At 52.0% G+C, this 17,392-nt stretch overlaps 1 protein-coding gene across 2 annotated transcripts in view; it reads left to right on the top strand.

Moving 5' to 3' along the window:
• The window catches only part of UBE2V1 (ubiquitin conjugating enzyme E2 V1), a 34,085-nt gene extending 32,146 nt beyond the window's left edge, over positions 1 to 1,939 (top strand). Inside the window, exon 4 of one of the 2 annotated variants that reach the window (XM_065892400.1) lies at positions 163 to 1,939. In XM_065892400.1, coding sequence (XP_065748472.1) covers positions 163 to 309 — 147 coding nt within the window. In that variant the 3' untranslated portion in view covers positions 310 to 1,939. The remainder of the gene's footprint in view (positions 1 to 162) is intronic. The other variant, XM_065892399.1, reaches the window with a different exon arrangement.
• The last annotated feature ends 15,453 nt before the right edge of the window (positions 1,940 to 17,392 follow it).

The raw sequence follows: 17,392 nt of genomic DNA, 5'->3' as shown, positions 1-17,392 counted from the left end.
ATCCTGTGGGTATTCTGCATGTCAGATACCACTGTGTGATCAGCATGTTCAACTTGAAAAATGCATTTTACTCACGTTTCTGCTGTAGCTTAGCTCCAGCATACAACTTTTCTTTTGTTTGAGAGCCTGACAGTACTTTGTTCTTTGTTTGCCTTTCTGTAGGTGGACCCAAGAGCCATATCAGTGCTAGCAAAATGGCAGAATTCATATAGCATCAAAGTTGTCCTGCAAGAGCTTCGGCGCCTAATGATGTCTAAAGAAAATATGAAACTCCCTCAGCCTCCTGAAGGACAGTGTTACAGCAATTAATCAAAAAGAAAAACCACAGGCCCTCCCCTACCCCCCATTCGATTTAAGCAGTCTTCATTTTCCACAGTAGTAAATTTTCTAGATACGTCTTGTAGACCTCAAAGTACTGGAAAGGAAGCTCCCATTCAAAGGCAGTTTATCTTAAGATACTGTAAATGATACTAATTTTTTGTCCATTTGAAATATATAAGTTGTGCTATAACAAATCATCCTGTCAAGTGTAACCACTGTCCACATAGTTGAACTTCTGGGATCAAGAAAGTATATTTAAATTGATCCCCATCATAACCGGTGGGGCACATCTAACTCAACTGTGAAAAGACACACCACGCAATCACCTTGCTGCTGATTTACATGGCCTGGGGTCTCTGCCTTCTCCCCTTCCCCTCCCCCTGCCTCCTCCCTCCCTGCAACAGCCCTCCAGCTTGGGGTGGCTTCTTAGAGTAGATGTAAGGGTTTCAGGTCACAGCCTGTGGGACTCCTGCTGGGTGTGGGGGATGCTTCGTCTGCACCCCTGGTTTCTTTCTTTAAGTCTTAAATGCTGCCCCCCTTCCAAGCCACCATCCTCTTCCCACTCTCCACTACCACCCTTGGCCGAAGCATAGATTGTAACCCCCTCGGCTCCCCTCTGAAATTGGCCTTTGGTGAGGAATTCAGGGCTTTCCCCATATCTTCTCCCTCCACCTTAATCGAGGGGTGCTGCTTTGTCCTTCCTCCTCCTCAAGTCCCTTTTTGCACCATCACCACCCAACACTTTCCATGACACTTCCTTGCTTTGGCCAGAAGCCATCAGGTAAGGTTGGAAAGCATATCTGACCTCCCTCATTTAGTTTTGGAACCACACTTACTTACTCTCCACCAGCCTGGGAAATGAATATTGGGTTCTCAGCCCTGCCACCCTCTGCTGTCATCATCAGCTGATACGTTTACTTAGCTCAGGTTTTGATAAGGTGAACAGAATAGTCACCAGGGTCACAGACCTGCCAGCTCTCAAAGTCCTTGGTGGTTAAACTTGGAGAAAGGCCACAGAAGACACTTGTAAGCACACACGATCCCTCTGAATGAATTTTCTTTTCCTGTAATTGCTTTAGCTTTTAAAAATTGAAGAAGTTTTAAACAGGGCTCTCATTTGGTCATCCTTGCAATCCATTTGGGTCTAGTTTGGAATCTGACAACTGGAACAAAAAGAACCATGAACTCGGTGCACACTTTGGTTTCGGTGCTGCTGCTTCTCTCGGTCCTCAGCAGGGATAAGAAAGAACTCCGTGTGCACGGCAGATCCCCGGAATTCCTGGCCAATGGCTGCGTTTTTCCACTTTTCTGTTCAGGACCACTAAATGCTGAGATGTTGGACGCATACCGAAATAAAAGCAATTCATTGTGTTCTAAGGTTTTTTTTTTTTTTTTTTTTTTAACTTAGTGTTTGTGTAAAGCCACCTTTTGAAGCAGCAGCTATCAAGTCTGAAAAGCAATTGATGTTTCCATTCATCTTTTTCTGGGGAAAACCTTAGTTCTAAGGATTTAACATCCTGTAAGTAAAGTTTAACATAACAGTATTCCATAGCTAGACTTTTTATTGTCAGACCATTGCCTGATTTTAATATAATAAAAAGTGTGCGTTAATATTTAAGAAGCTGTGCTCTTCCTCTTGGCATATAATTTATTCAGTAATAGAATTTAATGTCTTTGGGATTCAATTTGACCTCCTAAAGCAGGGGTCGGCAAACGTTTCCTATGATGGGCCCAAGTCAGTAAATATTTAGGCTTTTTATCTTTATTTATTTCTTTTGGCCATGCCGCACGGCTTGTGGGATCTTAGTTCCCCGACCAGGGATTGAACCCAGGCCCTCGACAGTGAGAGCGCGGAGGCCTAACCACTGGACCGCCAGGGAATTCCCAAATAGTTAGGCTTTATTGTCCAAGAGGCAAAATCAAAGAAATTACGTATTTATGTAACAAGAGAGAAAACAAATTTCCACAATTTTTTGGATGAAATTCAAAACATCATAATTGAGTACAGTTTTTATAATGTTACAAGTATACTAAGAAGAATGAAATGCTTTTTTTTAGGGGATAACATTTAATTGGGATTCAAAGTATTCCCTGTTATCAAATCTATTGCAAATGTTCATCTATGAAAATCTTTCTTCATTTGAGGGGCCGTACGAAACCAGGCAGTGGGCCAGATTTGGCCCATAGACCATAGTTTGCCAACCCCTGCCATAAAAGATTGAGTGAAAAAAAGGGTTGTGGTTTCCCCTCTTTCCTTTGATTTAAGTAGCTTTGTGGGGGGCTTCCCTGGTGGCGCAGTGGTTGAGAATCTGCCTGCCAATGCAGGGGACACGGGTTCGAGCCCTGGTCTGGGAAGATCCCACATGCCGCGGAGCAACTAGGCCCGTGAGCCACAACTACTGATCCTGCACGTCTGGAGCTTGTGCTCCGCAACAAGAGAGGCCGCGACAGTGAGAGGCCTGCGCACCGCGATGAAGAGTGGCCCCCACTCGCCGCAACTAGAGAAAGCCCTTGCATGGAAATGAAGACCAAACACAGCCAAAAATAAGTAAATTAATTAATTTTAAAAAAATTATAAGTAGCTTTGTGGGACCCTAGCTGCTAAGTCTCCACTAGTACCTACTTAGTGGCTGGAGGTAGTTGTCTTCTGGTTGGAAAAGAAAATAGAATTTTCCCCTGTGTTTCTAGTGTTTGAAACAAGAGTTTTGATCTGATTGACAGTTTGTCTACCCTCTCCTGTGTGAGGAGTGGGAACATGTCGCGGCTGTTTTTACTTAGGATTTGCACTTCTGCTGTGGTCCCAGCCACCAGTAGGCACCACCTTGGTGTCCTGTGCCAGGAGCCGGGTCGTCCCTTGTGGCCGTTGGGGCTGGACCTGACTTCATGGAGGGTATCGGGTTGTTCCTAACACGCCACCCTCCAGAAAGTGCTGCCAGGATTTCTGCCAAATGGTCCTTAGGAATCCGTCCTCTGGGGCGGGTCGCTGCCTTTCAAGCTCCCCTGAAAGGGGATCGGGACGGAGACATCTGTGGGCTCTTCACCCTCAGTCAGTTCTCTCAAGGGAGAAAGAAGACGGGAGATTCTAGAATTATTTCAAAGTTCTACTGGAAAGCCCCAAAGCAGAGTCAGGGCGGCAGCTCTTCTGTGCAGTGACTTCCAGAGAGGAAACAAGTCCCATCTGAAATCCGAGACTCTGCACCTGTTACCCTCTTAGCGAGCTACAGGGAACTGGGCCTAGAGCTTCAGGAACTCAACCAGAACCTTCTGTGACAACCGTTTGAACCTTTGGTCTGTGGTTATGTCCCACAGTCGTGTGATTTGCTCCTTATCTTTGCTGGTGCGTTCACAGGTGGTCTTAAGTTTACAGCCTAAACCTAGGGCAGAGAAGAAGCGCTCGTCTGAGGTGCAGAGAGAGCACTTCTTTCGCTGGGTGGCCACTGATCCCCAGCTCCTGCCAGGTCTTTGCTCTTGAGAGAAAATACTTCCACTGTTCCTTTTCACTGTGCAGAACTGCACGGAGCGGAGAGGTCTTCACAGTGACCTGACAATGCTGGGGGGAAGCACCCCCCTTCTGATTGACCTACAGCAAACCAGCAAGGGGTCTCCACTGCCACGTGACCTCTGACCACGACCTTGTGGTGAGGGCAGTGCCCTTGAGCTGCTTCTCTGCTGAGAAAGTTCTTAGGCCCTTCGAGTGGAGGTGCCACCGCTGCCTCCAGTTGTGCTGTAGCAACGTGGATTGTGTTGAGTCAACGGCATGGGCCCTGCGGAGCGTCTGCTCCTCTGTCTGGCTACCAGCCAGTCCCTGCCTGTCCTCTTGCCCTTCCCCCCCATGGCAAGTGGACACTCAGTCACGTTCCCTTTCCTTGCCTTTGCCTGATCCACAGAACCCCGTGAAGGACTTGGGACATGGTGTCAAGGACTTCAGCAGAGGAGAACATTCTAAGGAAGGGCAGCATGTGAAAGCATCTCTTCTTTCCACGTGAGAAATGAGATACTGGGGTGGGCTCTATGGGCAGCACATGGCTCTGAGCTATAGGGGTGACACCTGGGCGTACCTCAAAGGCTTTCTCATGGCGATTACATAAAGTTGGCTGCTGTGTTTTAGAGCTGTTGGTACGTTGGCTGCAGGTGGCCTTGGAAGAGGGGACGTCTTTGCACTTAGTGCCAGCCTCGCTGCTGCTGGCCCTGGCACCGTGAACAGGAAGGCACTGTCCATATCTTTGGGGTTCCGGCACATGTCTGATGAAGGTGCTCCTCGGTGCTGGGGATGTGGGCTGAGTGAATGCCGGATCTTTTTTTTTTTAATTGGAGTATAGTTGATTTACAGTATTATTAATATATTAATTTTAGGTATAATCTTTCTGATACAGATTTTTATGTGAAGTCTCCCAACATTAGTCTGTCAAACTGATACACTTTTTTCATTCCCATGTAGAACAGTACATCGCAGCTTGCAGGTCACAGTTGAGGCCTCCAAACATAAGGCTCCATCACCAGCTGTATCTTGTCCTCCCAAGGTTGTCATCTTGGTGGCCTTTGACCTCTGGGAGGCCTGCAGTCCTGGAAGCTTTGCCCAGGGACGTGCAGTGGGTCCCCAGAGCGTGGGCAGCACTACCTGTGGCCCAGGTGGAAGGTGCCAAGTAACACTGGGCTGCCGCCGGATCCCCGGGAAACAGACCCACATTTCATTGAGTCTGAGATGCCGTCCGCTGTGAGATGCACCATTATTTTATGTACTACCAAGAAAAAAAATGCTGCCAATCACAAGGGTAAGACGCTACTGATCATAAGGAACGTCCCAGTTCCAGAAACGTTCAGGCGTAAAAGTGTCCATTTTAGGTTTGGTGAGAAGTAGGGTGTCTTGTCAGTTGTGATAAGGACAGGGGTGGCAGCCACCCAGGCAGTGAAGGACAGAGACCACACCCCATCCCCTGCTAAAAAAATTAACCTGCCCCTTACACTATGAGGAGAAATCTGAGCTGGAGACCCCGTTTTAATTTTTACTAAAGAGAGACTACATGAACCTAGACTGTATTTCAAACAACACAAGGGAATAGAATGGAAGATGAAGTTCCCGCCGCTTCTGACCCGTCCTCTCAAGGTGAAGCCCTGAGTATTTGGGTCCCTCTGACATCAAGCACGCATGTGCAAGCCGTGCCCCCCTCCCCCTCTCCTCACCCACTGCATTTTGTTGTTGTTGTTAATGTAACTGGGAATGTGGCCTCCACTTTGCTCTTGCTCCAGACCTTTTCCTCTCTAACAGAACCTCTCAAGGCCCCTGCAGAGCCGCATCTCGGGAACCGCCCTGTGGTTCTGAAACAGCTGCTGAGCACCCAGTACACAGTGTGCCAGCCCCAGTGACCAGGGCCTTACTGGTGACGCTGAGGCCGCCTCTGACGTTTTGCTGCTGCACACCAGCCTCGGCACGTGCGCCTACATCAGTGGAGCAAAGTCCCAGAAGTGGACTTCTCCATCCAAGGACGTGGGCATTTTTAATGTTGTCATTTTCAAGTTGCCTCCTCCCACCAACAGTGTAGGACAGGTTACTTCTCCCTTTATGCTCACACTTCTTCGCCAGCCCATCTTTGAGCTGAACATGCTATTTCAGTTTCATGTGCATTTTCTTATATGTGAGGCTGTCTTTTCTTGAGTTGAAAAGTCCTTTTTTCCCTCTCATCTTTGTTACTTTTCCCTCCTGATTTGTAAGGGTGCCTTCCATAAAGGAGTTCTCGCTGCCCGAGACGGTCATTTGAAGCATACACAGATGGCTCTTGTGTGGCTTGGCAGGGTCAGCCGATGGGTGGCCACCTTCACCGGCCACCGAGGACCCTGTGGTACAGTAGGCTCAGATCAGAAACCCTTCCCTGTGGTCAGTTGGGGACGTTTTCAGTCCCTCCTCGAGGCCTGTCCACTCCAGCGTCCCATGGATGAGTAGGGTTGAAGATAGGCACCTGGCCAGCAGAGTGGCTTCCTGACACCACCCAGAGCTGCCTGGGTGACGTTGGTGTGTGTTCTGTGTTCTGATGTGTACTGCCCCCAGCAGGGCTTTGAAAAGTGCAGACCATGTGCCAACTAAGTTGGCCAGTGCGCTAAGTTGATACTTGATACTTGCCTCCAAAAGCCAGTTCTCATGTCTACCACCATCTTCCTGGCCCAAGTCCCCGTCACCTCCCAGGGCTCTCAGTTCTGTCCCCTTCCCCCACAGGCCACTTCCCACACCTAGGATGTCTTCCCTCTCGGCTCTGTGGGGCTGACTCCCATTCCTACTCGGAATGCAGGTCATGCGTTATCCTCCTGAGAGAGGCTGGGCCCCATCTAAAGTAGCCACGCCGTCTCTCTGTCCTCACTGCCTGTGTTTTGTTCCTGGCAATTATTAATATCTAACAAGCTGATTTATTGGGTTAGTTATTCCTCTTTCCCTCACTGGAATGGGCGTCATGCAGGTAGCTGCCTCATCTGGCTTATCCACGGCTCTGTCTCCAGTGCCGAGGGCAGTGCCTGGGACGAAGTCGGAATGTGTTCAGTGTGAGCACGTGAATTATTCTCCAGAGCGGGGGCCTCGGCCTTCCTCTCGCAGGCCATCGGCAGTGATGAGGGAAGGGTCCCGCGTGGGCCCACCATGTACTAAGTGGACTGTGGGGTAGACAAACAGGTGGAATGGCTAAGGAGCGTGGCAGTTTGAAGACACGAGTGATGGAACGGAAGTGAGATCTTCACGGAAATCTCTCTAACTCAGGGGATCTCAGCGCATGACCCGGAGTCAAGTGCGCCAACCCCAGCTCCGCCTACAGGCTGTGTGGCCGCCCTGAGCAGTTTCCTTAGCCTCTCTGTATCCACTTCATAGGATTTTTTTTTTTTTTTTTTTTTGGCCGCGCCCCGCAGCAGGCGGGGTCTTAATTCCCCTCACGGAGGAGTCCCAACCACTGGACCGCCAGGGAACTCCCCAGCAGGATTGTTCTAATAATTACATGAGGTCTTACGCGTAGTGAGATTCTCACAGTCACTTGGCACACAGCAAACCCTTTAAGCTACCGTAAATCACCCCGTTTCCACCGAAGTGAAACTCCCCAGGTCTCCCGGCGCCGGGGTTCTCGGTTTGGGCTCAGGTCTGCGCGCCCGCTCTGCGCCAGCAGAGGGCGCTCGCGCGCTGCAGACTAATGCGCCGGTTTGGAGGGGTTGGGCACGGCTGGAGTGGAAGAGGGAACAGATGTGACCTCTGGGCAAGGAGGCACCACTTCTGAGCTGGCGCTCAGGCGTCTGGGTGTGTGCATTTGGCGCAGAGGGAGCCTGCAAGAGACCCGGGGAGGGGGTGCACAACCACCGCCCAACCCCATACCTACCTGGAGGACCCAGTGTACCCGCGTTACCAGCCCACAGTTTACCCAGGTTGAGCTACGGTCCAGAAGGCCGTCGCCAATGGCGCCCAGCCTGGGTGTTCATGGTGGGGTCCTGCAGCTATGCCAAGGCGGTCTCTGGCTTCAGGGGTCGCCAACAAATGCTTCAGGGGCCTGATGAGGGCTGCTACAAACTGGGAAACTGAACTTTTTGCCTCAGGAAGGAGGGCTCAGGATGGCCACATCTTTCAGTTTTTTGAGAGAAAAGCCAGACATCAAGATTTAGTAAAATATCTTGGGCTTCCCTGGTGGCGTAGTAGTTGAGAGTCCGCCTACCGATGCAGGGGATGTGGGTTCGTGCGGTCAGGGAAGATCCCACATGCCGCGGAGCGGCTGGGCCCGTGAGCCATGGCCGCTGAGCCTGCACGTCCGGAGCCTGTGCTCCACAACGGGAGAGGCCACAACAGTGAGAGGCCCGCGTACCGCAAAAAAAAAGATTTAGTAAAATATCTCAATTTTTATGGTGTCAATGGATTAAAGGCTTTTTAAATTTTAATCACCAGTTACTACCTCCAAGCTACCTTTTAACTCTCCCTTGGAGAAAGGCATTTTGAGGAAAAACCACGTCCCCTCCTTTCTTCGCCTGCCCACCCTATCCTCCTCCTTCAGGCCTCAGTTTACAGGTCACCTCCTACATCTGGGTTAGGAGCCAAACCTTATCCCCGAGCTTTCCCAGTGGAACTTTCATCCACTGATTTGTTCGTTCATTCATTTATTCAACAAACATTTATTGAACATTTTCTATGTGCTGATCTCTGTACTGGAGTCACAGCAGAGAACAAAACAAACCAAAAGTCCCTGTCTTTTGAGCTAACATTGGAATAGAAGAGACAAAGTGAATTCGCAATGTCATTTCAAAGCATGAAGCACGTACCTGAAGTACCCCAGTAAGAGCATGGGATGGGAAGGCAGCAATGGGCAGGGAGGGCCTTTCTGAGGAGGTAACTCCAAATGTGCAGAGGAGCTTCTGTGCCCAGAACCTGGCAGGGTGGACAGTTCCTGGTGAAGGGAACCACAAGAGCAAGGGCCCTGGGGTGGGAAGATACATGTCACCCCAGGATGGATCAGTGAACACATGGATGTGCTGTGCCAGGCCCTGTGCCGGGCACTGGGGAGGCAACAGCTGATGAATGAATGAACAGACCCAGGGCTTGCCCAAATCCAGCTGCCTCTGCTCTGGTGTCAGCAGCTTGGTCACAGGCCTCTCCCCATACACTCTGGCCTCATACACAGCCTGGCTGGAAATTTTCCAGTCCCATCTCTGGCTGGAAAGGCCCTTGCACAGCCCCAGGTATCACCCCCCCAATCTGGCTTGAGCCCACTTTTTTTGTGGCCTAAACACTGGGCCAGAGTCCACGTGGCTTATCCAGGGGTGTGGGGTGGAGAGGGAAGCTGAGCTGATATCTGACTTCCCTGGGCCGGGGTGGGCAGGATGTCCCAGGAACATCAGGCCTTTCCAGAGGAAGGCAGTGATCTGGGGGCTACAGAAGCCCCCACCCCACTTTTGCCCTGGGCCGGGGTCCAGCCCGGATGAAATGAGATCTTTCTTAAAGGGTGGCAAGGTTGGCACATCCGGTCATGAACAGCACACAGAGCGAGGATACATCTGTCTTGTCTGTCTGACTCTTGCTCGTCCAACAAGTATTGTGAGGGCATCCTCTGTGCCAGGCACTGGGGCTGCAGAAATGGACAGGACAGAAAATCTCTGCCGTCATTCCAGGCATGGGAGACAGAGAGTAAAGTAATAATGAATAAAGAAGATAATTTCACAACTGGATCAGGACAATAAGAACAGTACAGTGATGGCATTCCCTGGGGGTCCAGTGGTTAGGACTCAGCACTTTCACTGCCGGGCCTGGGTTCAATCTCTGGTTGGGGAACTAAGATCCCACAAGCCGAGTGGCGTGGCCAAAAGAAAAGAACAGTACAGTGAGCTGATGTGGTAGAGAGGAGAAAGGGTGGGAGCTGCTTTACATGGGTGGTCAGAGATGACCTCTAAGGAATGACATCTGAGCTGAGTGCTCACTGGAGAAAGAATTGGCAGAGGGAGCAGCTGGTGCAAAGGTCCTGAGGCAGGCATGAGCTCAGTGGGAGAAAGGAACATCAAGGAAGCCACTGTGGCTGGAGCAGAGTATGTAAGTGTGTCGGCTGTAGGATTGAGGAGGATGAGATGGAGGCAGACCCCTCAGACCCTCGAGGACAGCTGTGATGGGAAGAATGATAGTGGCCTCCGCATAGGGTGATGTGAGGGTTAAATGAGACAGTACAAGAAAGTGTCTAAAACACAATATAGCGATTATTATTACTATTATTATCAATCACCAACATCCTCCCTAGGTCTGGGCCTTGGGACCATCCTAAGAAGGGCTGTCCAATCTTTCAGGTTCCATCTGTGGCTTGTAGCATAGCGGTCGCCCCTGTTGGCCCAGTTGCCCCCACCAGGGCCTAGGGGATGGGAATGAACACTGCCTGGCACGAAGTGATGGCTCAGCCAGCTCCAGGAGTCCCTGAGGGGCACCCCAGCCTAGAGCAGTGGTCTCCCCTCCCAAGGAGTCATACCCTGCTACCATGCCCCAGCCATTCACAATTGGGGGGCATCTCCCCCAGCTTGGTCTAAATCCTAGTACCCCTGGGTCACCCTGAGCTGATGATTTGACTTTTCTGAGCCTCAGGCAGGGCCACCACCTGCCCAGGCCAGCCCTGCACCCCACCCTCAGCCCCCGCAGTGGCTCCGGCGCCCAAGCCATGGGTTCTTTGGAATGTGATTATTTTTCTTCCCAGATAATTCAGGCCAGAAGACGGGGCTGGCCACTTCCGGCCACACTGTTCTCACTGCCTTCCTGACCTTTCTCACTCCACAAACTTGACACTGTGGTCAGAAGCCTAAAGCCAGACCCAGGAGCCCCCATGCCTCCCCCTCTTGCCCGGGCCCCTGATCATCACCCAGCTCTGGGAATCTGACTGTAAACACCCAGGACCCCCAGCTGCCCCTTTCTCACAAACCCCACCTGAGAACATGCTTACCCAGCCATGGATGTCAGGGAGCGTTGCACTCTACAGTTTACAGGGTGATTTCAAACCATAGAGCTCCCTGGAGCTTCCCAGTTAACCCAGGGACACTTCAGCATCCACGCTTCCACATTTATTCATTCAACAAGTATTTAATGAGCACCTACTGTGGGCCCAGTGGATACAGCAGGGAGAAGAACAGGCAGAAACACCTGCCCTCATGAAATTGACATTCTGGGTGTGGTAATGGTGTACGGAGCAGGGAGAAACAATAAACAAGTGAAAATTCAATTATGTAGAATATTGGTTGGTGATCAATTCTATGGAGGAAACTAAAGCAGGGTGGGGAGTGCTGGTGATAGGAGTAAGGCAGGGAAGCCCTGATATTTGAGAAGGTGGTATTTGAATACAGACTTGAAAAAGGTAAGGAATTGAATCATGTGGACAGCGGGGTGCGGGGCGGGAAGAATCTTTCTGGCAGAGGAAACAGCCAGTGCAAAGGCCCTGAGGCAGAAACATGCCTTATTTATTGGAGAAACAGCCAGGAGGCCAGTGCAGCTATAACAGAGTGAGTGAGGGGGAGGAGGGAGAGGATGAGGTCCAGGAGACAAGGCACAGATCGTGCAGGGCATTGTAAAGATTCACCTTTTCCTCTGAGGGAGATGGGAGCTGTGTAGAGGAGAAACAGATGTGACTCAGGTTTTCACGAAGTTCCTCTTGCTGCAGGCCGTGGGGCAAGGGTGGAACAGGGGACCAGGGAAGAGATGGAGACAGACCCCAGGTAGGGAGGTAGGGAGGAGAGGATGGGACCACCCTGGGCATTCCCAGGAGAGCAAGTAAGAAGTGGGTGGATGCTGACACTGTGTGTCATTGATTAGAGGATGTGTGTTTTTTTCACATGGTGTCTCCACTGACCCCACCCTTCCCAAAGGCCCTGAGGTGGTAGGAGATGCTAACAATGCTGGGTGACCTTGGGCTGTTTGCTGGCCCCTGAGCCTCAGTCCCCTCAGCCTGACCACAGGCCATGACTCAGAGCCCTGAGTCCCCCCCCCGAAAAAACCCAGCCCCAGGAGGAATACTTTAACCTCCCTGCTCACTCCCAGCCCAGGACCGGATCCATTAGGCTGACGTCCTGTGACATTTTTACCCAAGGCCAGTGCTTCCTGTGAAACTATAGATATGTGACCCTCAAGCCTGGCAGAGCAGTGACCCTGGGGGGGCTCTGAGCAAGGCCCAGGGAGGCAGACACCAGCCAGGCAGGGCTGGATCTGCAAGGGCTGTGTGTGGTGGTCTCCACACCCAACACAGCTCTGTTCAGATTAATCACAAAAGCAGCACCCGTGACTGGACACTTGGTACAGCCAAGCACCTTCCTGGCCCGAGTTCCTGGAGGCCAGCACAGCCCTGGTGCGGGAGGAGGGCGGTGGGCAGGGACCCTGAGGCTCAGAGAGGGATGCCATTGGCCCAAGACACACAGCTGGTAAGTGGATGATGGGGGCTCGAATGGGCATCTGAGCAACTCAGGATTATCTGCTCCACGGCCGGGCTGCAAGTCAGTTGCAGCTGCTACAGTCCTGACCCCTGGGGGGCCCTAGAGAAGGGTGCAGGGGTCCTTGAATCTGAGGAGCAGTCAAGAATGCCGTGTGTGTGTGTGTGTGTGTGTGTGTGTGTGTGTGTGTGTGTGTGTATGTAGGAAAAGAAATCCAGAAAGAAACACTCCAGTATTCTAACACCCTCACTCCAGCCAGTTCTGGACAAGGGGCTGCCCCCTCCCTGGGACAGTTGGCAGTGTCTGGAGACATTTTGGTTGTCACAACTGTAGGGGTGCTACTGGCATCCGATGGGTAGGGACCAGCGGTGCTAACTATCCTACAGGGCACAGAGCACCCCCAGAGCAGACAGCCAGCCAGCCAGTCCACAATGTCAGCGGTACCAGGGAGGAGAAACACTGGCTCCAGCCTGTGTGAACAATGGGGGTGGCGGGTGTATTTCTTCCCTTTAGCTTGTCCTATTTTTTAAAGAGAAGTGATTAAGAGTATGAGTATGCAGCCAGGACTGGGGTTTATATCGCATCTCCCCAGCTGTGTACCCCTGGGCAAGTGTCCTTATCTTCCTGATCACTAGCTGTGCCGTGGGAGCACACCCACCTCCAGCGGCTGTGGGAAGATTCAGTGAGACGATGTCTGTGAAGGGTCTGGCTCAGTAGACCCTCAATTCGGGAGAAGTTAATGTTTGTGTCGTTAGGAAAAAATAATAATAATATGCCCAAGGGCTGGGCCAGCATGTCATATAAAGTCACTCGGGTCGCCCTGACCCAATGCTTTGAGGGAAGGATTGTTTTTTATCCCTTATTTGGCAAATGAAGAAATTGAGGGGGATTCCCTGGTGGTGCAGTGGTTAAGAATCCGCCTGCCAACACAGGGGACAGAGATTCGATCCCTGGTCCGGGAAGATCCCACATGCCGTGGAGCAACCAAGCCCACGTGCCACAACTACTGAGCCCGCGAACCACAACTACTGAGCTCGTGGGCCACAACTACTGAAGCCTGCGCACCTAGAGCCCGTGCTCCGCAACAAGAGAAGCCACCACAGTGAGAAGCCTGTATACTGCAACGAAGAGTAGCCCCCGCTCGTCGCAACTAGAGAAAGCCCACGTGCAGCAACAAAGACCTAACGCAGCCAAAAATAAATAAATAAATAAATAAAAAGAAATGGAGGTACAGAGAGGTTAGGCAATTTGCCTGATGTCACACAGTAAGGGGCAGAGCAGGGACTGGAACGCTCGCTTCGAGACCCAAGTCCCCACCTGTCAACCACTGGCTCTCTCACTGCCTCTAATATCAAGTAAACGGGCTTTTTCAGTTGGGTTTTCCCAATTGTCTTCTCTAAAGCTTGGGATGATTAAGTCTTCGCTGGAATTCAGATCACTGCTAAAATGACAGGTGCCCCTTGTATTTGGCCACTACCCTCCTGCCTGGGCCCTAGACACCCTGCTTTATGGTGGATCCCAAGAGAAGGGCCAAGACCCCTGAGGATTTCACGCCCCCTCCTGTCCTGAGCCGACTTCAAAACCCTCCTTGTTGTGAGCCCTGCTTTGATTTCAGGCATTTTATGGGCATGAAATCCAAGCCTTGGTCCTTCTGAAGATACGGTGTTCCTCGGGGGTGGGGTGGTCTTATAGGGCCATTGGACAGGCCACGGGGCAGGGCTTGGGCTTTGAAAGGATCTGAGGGAAAGTCTAATCACCCCTTTAGGATCTGGGGCCATGTTCTGGGAGAACAGGACCACAAGCGCACTCCTCTTAGCAAGCACCTGTGGGCCAGGTGCCCTGCCAGCCCGGGGCAGGCTTCATCTCATGCACTCTCCATAGCAGTTTCCACGAAGCCCGTGATATTCCCCCCAAGTACAGATGGGGAAACTGAGGCTCAAGGAAGAGCAGCCACTCAACCATCACTCAGCACAGAGCCAGGTTCTAGGCTCCTTCCTTTGCATCTCGCCACCTCCCTCATTCCAGAGGCCACAGTGAGAGGGACTAAGGGCAGACAGGTGGACAAATTCCCTCCCAACGTCCTAGGCTTTGAGCTCTAATGGACGGTGCTGAGAGTTCCTTGGGTGGACAGTCTGCGGAATATCCAGAAAGTGGGGACAAGCGCTGGCTGCAGCGTATCTGAAAGGCATCAGCATCATGGGTGGTGAGGTGCCCAGAACCTCAGCCCCCGGTGTCCAAGCTGGGTGTGGACATGAGTTTCTGGGGATGGGGTGGGGGTGGCACCTGCAGAACCTGATTTCCTTGTCACTTTAGCTGGACGACTTCAACATCTCCTCACACCCACCCCCTCACTGGCTGGACGGCCTCTAGCTCCCTCCACCCCGAAATCCAAGCAGGTACCCCAGTCTGCAAAGCCAGTCATAAGGGATGAGGGCAAACAGCCATCTGGCCACACCCGACTGGCCCTGGACCACCCACCAGAGCTGAGCTGCTCACGGCTCATTCTTCTGTTCCTGTTCCATACGAGGAACCTGTATGTATTTTCTGCAGCTGCCGTAACAAATTGCTACAAACTTGGTGGCTTGAAACAAGAGAAATGTATTCTCCCATGGTTCTGGAAAATTCCAAAATCAACGTGTCAGCAGGGCCATACCCCCTCTGAAGGCTCTAGGAAAGAATCTTCCCCTGCTGTTCCAGCTCACGGGGGCTCCTGGCGTTCCTTGGCCTGCAGACGCAGCCCTCCAGTCTTGGCCTCCATCTTCACGTGGCCTTCTGTGTGTCTGTGTCCTCTTCTCATAAGGACACAAGTTGCTGGCTTAAGGGCCCCCCAGTCCAGTATGATCTCATTTTAAGATCCCGGACTAATGATATCTGCAAAGATCCTGTTTCCAAATATGGTCACATACTGAGCTTCTGGGTAGACGTGAATTTGGGGGGGGACACATTATTCAAGTCACTACAAGCACCTACTGTGTGCTCCAGGCCCTGGGGACAGAGTAGTGAACCAGACAGGGCAGGCTCAGCCCTCATGGAGTTCCAGTTCAGAGGTGGGCTGGGGAGAGACAGAAACAGATAATTACAGAAATGATGGTGCAGTAAACTCCACCAGGAAATGTTGGACTCGGGACACGCATGGCCAGAGGTGGAGCCTTCGGCTGGGCTGGGGCCAGACCATCAGCCTCCCCCTAGCCGACTCACTGCATCCCCCAGGTCTGTGCAGTGGCCTTCCTCCCCACTCTTAGTCCCCTCATACTCGACCTGGGGCCTCAGCTCAGGACTCACCTCCTGGGAGCCTCCTCGACCCCACAGGGGCCCACTCTGGGCGCCCAAGGCCCCCTAAATTTCTGCCCAGCATCAGTAGATGGTAGGGTTGTATTTTTTTAACTTGGGATTCTTCAAGTCTATTTATTTACAAAAAGAATGCTTTCTGTAAACAAATAATAATAATAATTGAAAGCATTGATAGAAAAATGCAGTGACTTTCTCCCCTCCATAAGTCCACTGTCTGGAAATTATCTGGTAGATGCACTCAGCATAGTCAATGGTACACAGTAGGTGCTCCATAATGTTTGAATACATGGATGGCCAGTACTCGGCCCTGGAGACAGTGAGATGATTAAGTGGCCGCCCCTGGGGTACAATCTCTATGCTGCCCAGTCTAGAGTGGGCACACAGGTGGTGCTCCATGAATGCTGGTGGTGGCTGGGGAGTTGCCTGTGGGGTCTCCTCCATCTTTGCTGCTGTCCCTGGTGAGGGGGCCCCTTAGTGCAATCAGGGTGAAGTATGGCTGCAGGGATGTGGGAAATTCCAGCCCATGGCCTCAGGGAATTTCCTTCTGGGCCTCCAATCCTCCAGGGGCCAGCTTTCAGCATCCGGGTCTTCTGTCCACAGCCGCTGCCCAGACATCAGGAACTTGCAAGGTAGGGTCCACTGGTTAATCCATGAGCACTTATTGAGCACCTACTGTGAGCTGGAGGTCATGTTACCTGCTCAGTGGTAAATAAGACCAGCCCTGTCTCTCCCTCATGGAGCTTGTGTTCTAGGTTGGGGGACAGACACAGACAAATCAGTAAGATATCGGGACCCAGTGCCAGGGAGAAAGAAGGCAGAAGGGTTCAGGGAGCGGCAGATATTAAATAAGGAAATCAGGGCAGCCTCCTGGAAGAGGTGACATTCGACAGAGAGTCAGAAGGGGAGGAGGGAAAGTTAGATGTCTGGGAAAGAACATTTGGGAAAAGCAGAGGAAAGGCCTGTGGTGTGAGGTTGTCTTCAGGTCCAAGGAAGAGGGAGGAACTGATGTGGCTGGAGCCAAGGGTGGGAGGGCGGGAGGGTGGGAGGGAAGGGAGGAGATGGAGCATGTCCCATGGGGCTTTGTGGCCGCTGAGAGGATGCTGGCTGTTCTCTAGATGAGGTGGGTGGGAGCCATGGAAGGTAAGAGCACAGAACAGACCTGATTTGGATCTCACACAGGGTCCTCATCCTCAGCCCTATGAATGTTGAGGTCAGATCGTTCTCAGTCGTGGGACTGTCCAGGCACTGGAGGATGGTTTGGCAGCCCCTCTGGCCTCCACCCTCCAGATGCCAGTAGCATCCCCTCTGTCGGTTGTGACAACCAAAATGTCCCCAGACATGACCACACGTCCCCCAGGGGTGGGGGGCAAATCGCCCTGTTAGCCTGCAAGGAGAGATTATCAGGGAGCGAGGCAGGAAGTGAGGAGACCTGTGAGGAAAGGTCTGCGACAGTCCGGCCTGGGAAGCTGGTGGTGGGTGTTGGGGAGAAGCCATTGGTTCTGGATCTAGTTTGAAGTAGGAGCAGACAGGAGGTGCTGACAGGTTGGATGGCGGTTTTCTGGCTGAGCCACTGGGTCCAGGAAGCCCGGAGGCGGGCTTCCTGTGTGATCTGTGTGTGATCTGTGTCGTGTGGGAATGGAGCTGGGTCTGGACGTGTGGGTCCTGGGAGTCATTGGGCTGTGGGCCTTGGTGGAGCAGGAATAAAATACCAGAGCTCACTGAGGGGGAGGGTCAATGAGAAAGTCCTGGATTTGGGGAGTTCCCTGGTGGTCCAGTGGTTAGGACTCTGTCCTTCCACTGCAGGGGGCACGGGTTCGATCCCCGGTCAGGGAACTAAGATCCCACGTGCCTTGAGGTGCAGCCCCCCCCCCCAAAAATTCCGAAT

This window comes from Phocoena phocoena, chromosome 15 (genome assembly GCF_963924675.1).
Source record: "Phocoena phocoena chromosome 15, mPhoPho1.1, whole genome shotgun sequence".
NCBI classification, from domain to species: domain Eukaryota; kingdom Metazoa; phylum Chordata; class Mammalia; order Artiodactyla; family Phocoenidae; genus Phocoena; species Phocoena phocoena.
The sequence above is the reverse complement of the archived record's forward strand: the minus strand, read 5'-3'. Positions and strand labels throughout refer to the sequence as shown.